The sequence below is a fragment of the Lonchura striata genome, chromosome 12 (assembly GCF_050655825.1).
Source record: "Lonchura striata isolate lonStrDom1 chromosome 12, ASM5065582v1, whole genome shotgun sequence".
Lineage (NCBI taxonomy): Eukaryota > Metazoa > Chordata > Aves > Passeriformes > Estrildidae > Lonchura > Lonchura striata.
This window is the reverse complement of record NC_140714.1, coordinates 20,601,913-20,609,925: the sequence shown is the minus strand read 5'-3', so window position 1 is coordinate 20,609,925 and position 8,013 is coordinate 20,601,913. Positions and strand designations below refer to the sequence as shown.

The 8,013-nt window shown below is 43.9% G+C and overlaps 1 protein-coding gene across 1 annotated transcript; it reads left to right on the top strand.

Annotated features, from left to right (window-relative positions):
* Positions 1-217: 217 nt before the first annotated feature.
* On the top strand, positions 218-6,013 carry LOC146766304 (nuclear pore membrane glycoprotein 210-like). Its single transcript, XM_085590797.1, has 4 exons — positions 218-979; positions 1,948-2,140; positions 2,411-2,517; positions 4,657-6,013. The coding sequence occupies exons 2-4, from the start codon at positions 2,092-2,094 to the stop codon at positions 4,948-4,950; spliced, it is 450 nt and encodes a 149-aa protein (XP_085446923.1). The 5' UTR covers positions 218-979; positions 1,948-2,091; the 3' UTR covers positions 4,951-6,013.
* Positions 6,014-8,013: the final 2,000 nt, after the last annotated feature.

Below are 8,013 nucleotides of genomic sequence, written 5' to 3'. Positions count from 1 at the left end.
CAGGAATTGACTGCTCTACTCTCTGTGCAGCCTTGGTGAGCGTGGCTGTGCTCATTTTCCACTTGGTTTTGTTCTCTCCAACATACAGAAGTGATTTCTCCTGCTTTACTCACCCCCCTCAGCCCATGAAGCTTTTAGCTTCAATATAGTGTTCTTCTGCAATTCTGCAAGGCTTAAGCATTTTGGTTGGGCTGCCAAGTTCCACTGATTTCTTCACTTTGCAAAGTGGAGCTGTTTCTGTCAGTGCAGATTCCAAAGGAACAGGCCTTGCTGTTGGTGTGCAGGTCTGTGCAAGGCTGGCTGTCCCCAGCACATCACACCTGCATGGCTCTGCCCAGCACCAGTGCGTGGGGGCATGGGGCAGGTGACCAGAGCTGCCTCAGCCTTCTCTGCTTTTAGATCCACTTCACTTTGCTGAAGGCTAGAAAAGGAGTGTAAAATAAAAGATAAGATGTTTTTAAACACACTGAAGTGACTATAAATGTTGCCTTTGGGCTGTTCTGTTCTCACTCTGCAAGAACACCTGCAGTTTCCATTCTCAGTTACATGAGATTTGTTGTTTGAATCAAATTTGATAGTAATGAACATGAACACCGAGGAAAGAGTTCCCAGGAACAGTACTTTCATAGTGATAAAGAATTGTTCTTGAGATGTGCTCCCTCTTTTACATCTTCCTGTGTCTTAATAGTGCTGTAAATCCCCAAGCACTGTATTTTTGCTTTTCATTCTGATATCACAGTGTAACTGAGACCTGTGGAAATACAGCGTGCCTGAACTAAACTCTTTCCTCATTTGCTGTTTTCAGGTTATTGCCTTAACAGTTGGGAACAGCCCCACAGTCACCAACCCTTTCCCAGTGGTTGAGCCTGCTGTGGTGAAGCTCATCTGTGCTCTCCCTTCCCGGCTGGCTTTGATTCCTGTTTATGGCAGCCCTCAGCTTGCTCTCTCCTGCCCTTTGCTCCAGCAGAGCAAGCAACTGGTAAGCCTGGGAAGTGTCAGGAGAAGAAGGTGTTCTTAGAGCAGAAAACTCAGTGTTTGGAGCTCCATGTGTGAAACATCGCAGCTGCTGCAAGAGGAGCAGTAACTGGTGCTGTGGCCACACTATGCCCTTGGGGGCCCTGCACAGAGCAGGCTGGGGGAGTCCTGCAGTAAATGGACAAGAGATACGTATCGATTATCAGGCATAAGGAACTTTGCTATTCTGTTTTTCTTGCTAACAGGTATTGTCACATGTTGGCTGCTGAGTAAGCCACATTTGGTTGTGTTAATATTCCCTGGCAAATGTACAAGTCATCCTCCTTCCCTAAAATGAATCATTTTAAAGAGCTTCTATGTAATAAGAAGAGGAGATGGAGACTTTTGTGTATTGTTAGCCACCTCAGAGCTCACCTGTTTTTCTGGCTCCATTATGTGTCAGCTTACCTTGATGCACTGCTGTTGCTAATGTATTTCATCAGAATTGCAACACCAGAATCTTTAGCTTTAACAAACAGCAGTGTTTGTAATCATTTATTTGAATTTTAAAAACAATTTCATTGAGCTGTGGTTCAATTTTGTTGTTGTTAGTTTGGGGATTTTTTTTTTTCTTATGGTAATTCACTGGCTAAAAAACCCCAAAGCCATGTTCCAGTAAAACCCCTTTAGGGTTCAGAGATTCACAGAATGCTCTGAGTTGGAAGGGACCCAAAGGGATCATGGAGTCCAACTCTAAATGGCCCATACAGGACTTGAATGTACCTGGTGTAAGCAGCACTATGCTCTGACCAGCTGAGATAATCTCAGGGCTGTTGGAGCACAGCTGAACGCCTTGCACTGATGGCTCCTTTTAATGAACATTCCTTATGCGTTGATGTTGTAACAAACCTCATGGAATTCAGCATATGTTTTTTTAAATGATTAAAAAATCCTGTTGTATTGGTTCAGTTCAAAATATTCCTTCTTTTTCAGGTTCCTGTTTCCAATTACCACAATCCAGTGCTGGAGTTGGCTGCCTATGACCAGCAAGGCAGGAAATTTGATAGCTTCAGCTCCCTTAGTATTGTGTGGGAATCCACAAATAAGGCCATTGCTCGTATTGAGGCGGAGCTGCCAATGGAGCTGACTCTGAAGGAGGAGGGCAATGGTCAGAAGAAAATGCATGGTATGAGTGGGCTGAAATGAGCATTTCTTTGTTTGAAGGTCCGGATTAAATCTGTTTGGCAGTGTCTGATCTTGATTAAAGAAATTACTGTAATCTGCAGTCATACTTCAGTTTAACATCAGTGTGCATGTTTTAGTGTGTGCTATTAAAGAGAGGAGAATAAAGGAACTAAGTCCAATGTCTAGAACCTGTCTTGAGGGAGAAAGTTCTTGTCTGATGAGAATGAGCCTAGAGGAGCTGGATGTATTTCTCATCTTTGTTGCATTCTAGGCTTACAAACTGTGGTAGCTGACCGTGAGTTTGGAACTGCTGCCATCTCTGCCACTGCCACTGGATTCCAGCAGCCCCACCTGAAGGCAGCCAGAGCCCAAACAGCGGTAACAGTACCTGGGGGGATTTGCCATTTCCCTGTGGTCAATGCTCAGTGTTCTGGTGGCTTTATTTCCCCCCCACACAGTACTGTACAAATCAGGCAGCCCCCTGGTGCAGTCTGGTTCATTCTGCAGAGGTTTGATACTGGTTCATGGTTTTCCTGCTTTCCTCTGCACTAGGTGCTGCTATCCAAATCAAATTTGTCCAAATTCTTGGAAGTTTTTTAACCATCTGAGCAAGGGCATTACAGAGAAGTGTTTCAGTTGGTTTTGTTTCAGTTTAGAGTTTTTTAATGAATCTCTGCTGCTTGTCCTTCACTAAAGCAGCCATGTGCTTCATGCAGCTGTCACTGGGGAAAGCAAATGGATTATTGCCCCTGCAGAGCTGGGTGGGAAAGTTCTGCATGAGCAAAGCAAAAGCTGACTGATTCCTCATATGGACCATGTGTTATTCTGGGCTCTGACTGATGCTCTGTTTTTTTTTTCTTTCTGATGCCAGCCATAAGCCCAGGCTCTCATTTTACAAGTCATTAGCCATTCCCTGAAATACTTAGTGTGTTGATACTCAAGCTAGGGAAGAAAAACAGTAAAAGGTGAAGATGATGAGCAAAGAGGGCAGGTGTAAACAGCTGGCAGTTTTCTGTGTATGTCACTTTTGTAAGCTGAATATAAGGGCAGGTTTCAGCCTGTGGAATAACCTGACATGTGCAATAACTGACTCTTAAAATATTCTGCTTCCTAACTGGAATTTCTGTTTAATCTTGTTAGCAAGATTTAAGTGGATTTGAACTATATGCAGTACCTTGAAAACATACTTGAGGCAAAAAGTTAAATATGCACTGAGAGGTTACAGGGTTTAACTCAAAGCAGGTAGCAGATGGGCACCAGTAATGTGAAATATTCTGTGGGCTAGGTTCCTCTCAGCTTGGCCCAGGTGTGGCATCTGCTTAGTAAATTCTTTGAGAGGTGATCTTTTTTGCCACTTGGTTCTTGACTTTTCTGTGAGGTTTCCACTCTTCTCATGTTGAGAAAGCATGGTGCAGATGTATTTCCCCTGAAGAAAATGACTATGGCTTAATGAGAATTACTGCAGAGACACAGTTACTTTGCTGCTGAAGTTATTTGAGATATTTGGTTGTGTTTTTTTTTTTTTTTCTCTTAGAAATCGAGCTGTAATATGGATACTTGATGTTCTGCAATCATTTTGTAGTTCACTGTGCTCTGCTTTGTTAAGCCAGTATTATATATTCTTTCTTACTTTTTGAAATAATTAGTAAAGAGACTGCTGTAAACTTTGCCTTGAGTTCAGAGAACACTGGCATATTCTTACGTTCTATTCTCTGTGTTTAAATTTAGGAGGACTCTGTAGATGCCAGTCCTGCTGCACTTTGTGGGCTCATGAATGAGTTGTTTTTTTTAAATGAGGTGACGTGGGTGCATTTTTCAAGTACATCAGCAATGGGCTGCTCTGCTCTGCTTTCAAACCTTCCCATTCTCCTTTCTTGCAGCCAAAAACACAAACAGAAATCTAGTAGATGGGATATTAAGATGCCTTGACTGTTGTTCCATGTTTAAGTGGAACACCCTATTATGCCATTAGGGAAAGATCACATCCTTTCTACATCAAGGAGATAATTCTACTAATGAGGTGAAATGGGTACAGAGTACTGACTTCCTCTAGAAATCTTTTCCTTTTCTGAGCTAATGTTGTTATGAGTGAGTGATTAAAGCTGCATTTGTTCCAGTATTCATGTACTTACATTTAAGGAAGAATTTCTTTTGGCGGCCTGCTAAGAAGCATGAAAAGATGAGTTAGAGCTAGAACACCTTGTGCATGTTCCTTATCATTCTGTATGAACTTGGGCCGTGGCTCAGAGTTAATACCCTGTCTGTGCTTGTCAGACATCATTCACTAATGCTGCAGGGCTGGGCCCTGGTCCTCTGCCTGTGCCAGCGGTGCAGAACAGAGCAGCCCTGAGGATGCCCTTCCCTGTGCTGACTGACTGAGCCCTCTGGATCTTGTGGGCATCTCATCCCTCAGCCTGTGCTCTGAGCTTTGGTTGCCTGCCTTAAACATCCTCCCTGCACACACAGGACTCTGCAGTGTTGTGCCTCTTTCTGTAACTGCTACCATTGTTCTTGCAGCACGAGGCTGTGCTCCCAGGGCCTGCCACCATTGAACTGGTGCTTGTGGAAGATGTGAAAGTGAGCCCCACTGGGCTCTCCATCTACAACCACCCTGACAGCCAGGTGAGGAGTTACTCTGCTGCTTTCCAGCTGCAGGGAGGAAAACATCACACATTACTGATGCTTGAGATGCTGCTCAGCAACCAGGATGGCAGCTCCGTGCTGAGAATCTTTGGTGCCAGGGAAATCCTGGATAGCCTGGAGGTGAGGGCATTCCCAGGGAGTGTCTCAGCACAGCTGAGAGCATTCTGAGCTGTCACATGCAGCTTTCTAATGCGAGGCACTCCCTGCCATCTTCACCGTGTCAAGGTTTATTCCTGAGATGATTTGGAAATGCTCATCTTGGAATGCTGATTATTCCTCATTTTTCACTTTTCACAGGATCCCAGAATGCTTTGGGTTGGCAGGACCCTGAAGCTCATCCTGTTCCAATGCATTGCCATGGGATGCCACTCACTCACTGGGTTGCTCAGGAGCCCATCCAGCCTGGCCTCGGGTTTTGGGCTCGTGCAGGTGTGGCAGGCTCACCTGGGCATACAGCCTGGCATGTGTGAGCCAGCTCACGGGTCAGGAAGCCAAAACCTGCTTTACCCCTGTGGGGAAGTCTTGCCCAAGTAAGTGTGTGACTGACTGCCCATAGCTCACACAGCCCATTGAGGCTCTGTGGGTTTTGGCTGTGTGGGGTTAGCCCAGACCTGTGGACGGGGCAGGTGAGAGGCAATAGGCAGGGGGAAATGCTGCAGGTGTCACTGTACGGGTGCACCTGACTCCTCTGGAGGGGTGAATTGCTCAGTGTTTCTGAGGAATCGCCCATTGCTGGCAGCTGGCCTGGAAGAGGGAGCTGTGCTGTGCTGTGCCAGCAGTCTGTTCCAGGTTGGATGTTCCCTGTGCAGGTGAAATGTGAGTCCCCAGCCGTGAAGGTGCTGGAGAAGTCCTATGGGCTGCCCAGTGATGTGGTGTACACTGTGAGCCTGGCTGATCCCAGAGTTCCCAGCCAGAGCTCCCTGTCCACCAGTGTGACTGTCTCCAGTCCCATGACAGACCAGTCCATCACCATCCCAGTGACAGTGATCTACCTGACTGACAGAACCACTGCACCCGTGAGTTGTAAGTTTAGATCTGCACTCCGTATGCCAGCAGGAACCCTTAATTTCTCTGATGTTTATGAGGTTAACTCTTAAAGCAGGTTGGAGAAGATGCTCCTTTTAACTCAATATTGCCTCCTCCTAATCAATTCTGCAGATGAAGCCAGTCTCTTCCAGCAGTTTGGTGAGTCTTACCAGGTGATGATCTTCACACTTTTTGCCCTCTTAGCAGGGACAGCTGTTATGATCATAGGTAAGAGAAGGAAAGATTGCACAAGAATTTTTCTCCATAGCTTCTTACAGTGCATTAGCTGTAAGATAAAAAGGAATGATTGCCATGCAAAATTATTTTGGTTTGTTTTTCAATTGGCTTGTGGCTTACCATGCATTTTTCTCACCGAATGAACAGCACAGTCAGCCAGTATTCCACCCAAGGACAAGTCTTCAGCACACACCTAACAGTAAGCAGCTGTCACCCGGTTAGAAGGGAATTAATTGATTAGTCTGGCCATTGCTCTGGAATTGAATGTAGGAAGGTCTGTAATCAAGAGTGGCAATGAAAAATAATTCACATTCCTACAGATGTGTTGAAGTTACAGTGAGCTGCAGGCATGGTTGTACACACAGGTGATGCTTCAGGTAAAATAAGGCAAATTCAAGTGAATGTCACTTGCTGAGGGGAAATGTACTGTGCTCCCCTCAGACTTAAGTCCTGAACGGGAAGACCCACAAATTCTGATACTTGCAGGGTACCTTTCCAAGAGGCACTGAGCTAAAGGGATGATTTCACTTGGAATGGATCATAAGATTCATTGCCAGTGTCCAGCAGATGCTCAAGAGCAGTTGTTTGCTCCTTCTCCCACCATTCATTCCCAAGCCTGAGTGTTGTCTTCTCCTTCCCCTGTTTCAGGTTCCATTGGGTCACCTGCACATTCCTTCAGCTCCCAGGCCTCCAGCAGGCAGAGCAGCCCCTCGGCCAGGCTCTGGAGCACGGGTTACGCCTCTCAGTAGGGGCAGCACGGCTTCTCCTCGTGGCAAATTAAAACAAATGTACAGCTCAGTGCCTTAGCAAGCTCAGCAACTTCAGCAGTTGGGATATAATTCAGGTTTGCTCTGGAATATTACTAGGTCCTTAATTTATTTACTTTTTTTTACTATTTAGGGCTCTGAGTTTATTTTTGTTTTTTATGTCAGTGTTTCAATTCTCAAAAGCTTGTTCTATCTGTTGTTTTTTGCTGCCTGCACAAAAAGCAATGTTTAGGCTAGTTTGGCTTTCTTGGATTCTTCAAGCAACTAGAAGTTATATCTAAGTTAGACCAATAACAGGTTTTTATTTACTTTTTATAAAAATAAGATTTATTTCTAATGAACTTTTTTTAAAAAGGGGAAATTAGAAAAACAGGTGAAATATGAGCCAAAAATGTTGAAGGATTGTTTATTTTGAAGAACTGTTTTTTATTTTGTGTTCCAAAAACTCAGGATTGTATTGCACTGATAAGTGTTCTTTGTTTAGCCTTACACTGGGATTCACCAGCACAACATGCTGGTTTAGCATGAGAAATGCTGGAACAACTGTGAATAATAAAATGTTTTTTTACAACAATGATTGGAAAAGGAATAAAAAAAAAGAAAACCAGAACTTAGTGTGAGTTGCTTTGGGTACAACTGCAGTATTCCTTGGTACTGTAAGCACTTTTCTGAACTGGGACTGTGAAAGCATGTGCCTTCTAAGTGCACCCTTCTTCTGGTAGGAATCCTTTCTTTTGAGGATATAATCACATCCCAGTCACTTTTCTTTGTGAGCAGGGTTTTGCAGCTATCAGATAAGGGTTTTCTTTAGATATATCAGGCATCCCAGTTTTAACTGTGAATAATATTCTGGCTCTCTGAACTTTGCCAAGGACCATAACAAAAGTGAAATAACAAAATACTTTGTGTGCAGAACTATGCAGGCAAATAGATGAATGGAATGCAAACCCAGTGCATGTCATGGAGTTTTGGTTTCACACAGTGTTATAAACAAAAGGATTGTTACATGAAATTGTATTGAGTCTTGTTTAACTTACTGGCTAATTTTGGAAAAATTCTGCCTTAACTGCTAGTACTACTAAAAAAGGTCAGTTTGGATGTAGATAATCAGTTGAATCTGTATTAAAGCTTTTTTAGACTTCTTTATTTTGAATTTTCTTGTGGTGCGGTTGTTCAGAGTCTAGCACTGGACTATATTATT

Bases quoted from the DNA above. Each gene is read 5' to 3' on its own strand.
- LOC146766304 (XM_085590797.1), top strand. From the start codon at position 2,092: ATGGAGCTGACTCTGAAGGAGGAGGGCAATGGTCAGAAGAAAATGCAT. The intron at 2,141-2,410 runs GTATGAGTGGGC...GTTGCATTCTAG, and splicing joins TGGTCAGAAGAAAATGCATG to GCTTACAAACTGTGGTAGCT. The intron at 2,518-4,656 runs GTAACAGTACCT...TTGTTCTTGCAG, and splicing joins CAGCCAGAGCCCAAACAGCG to CACGAGGCTGTGCTCCCAGG.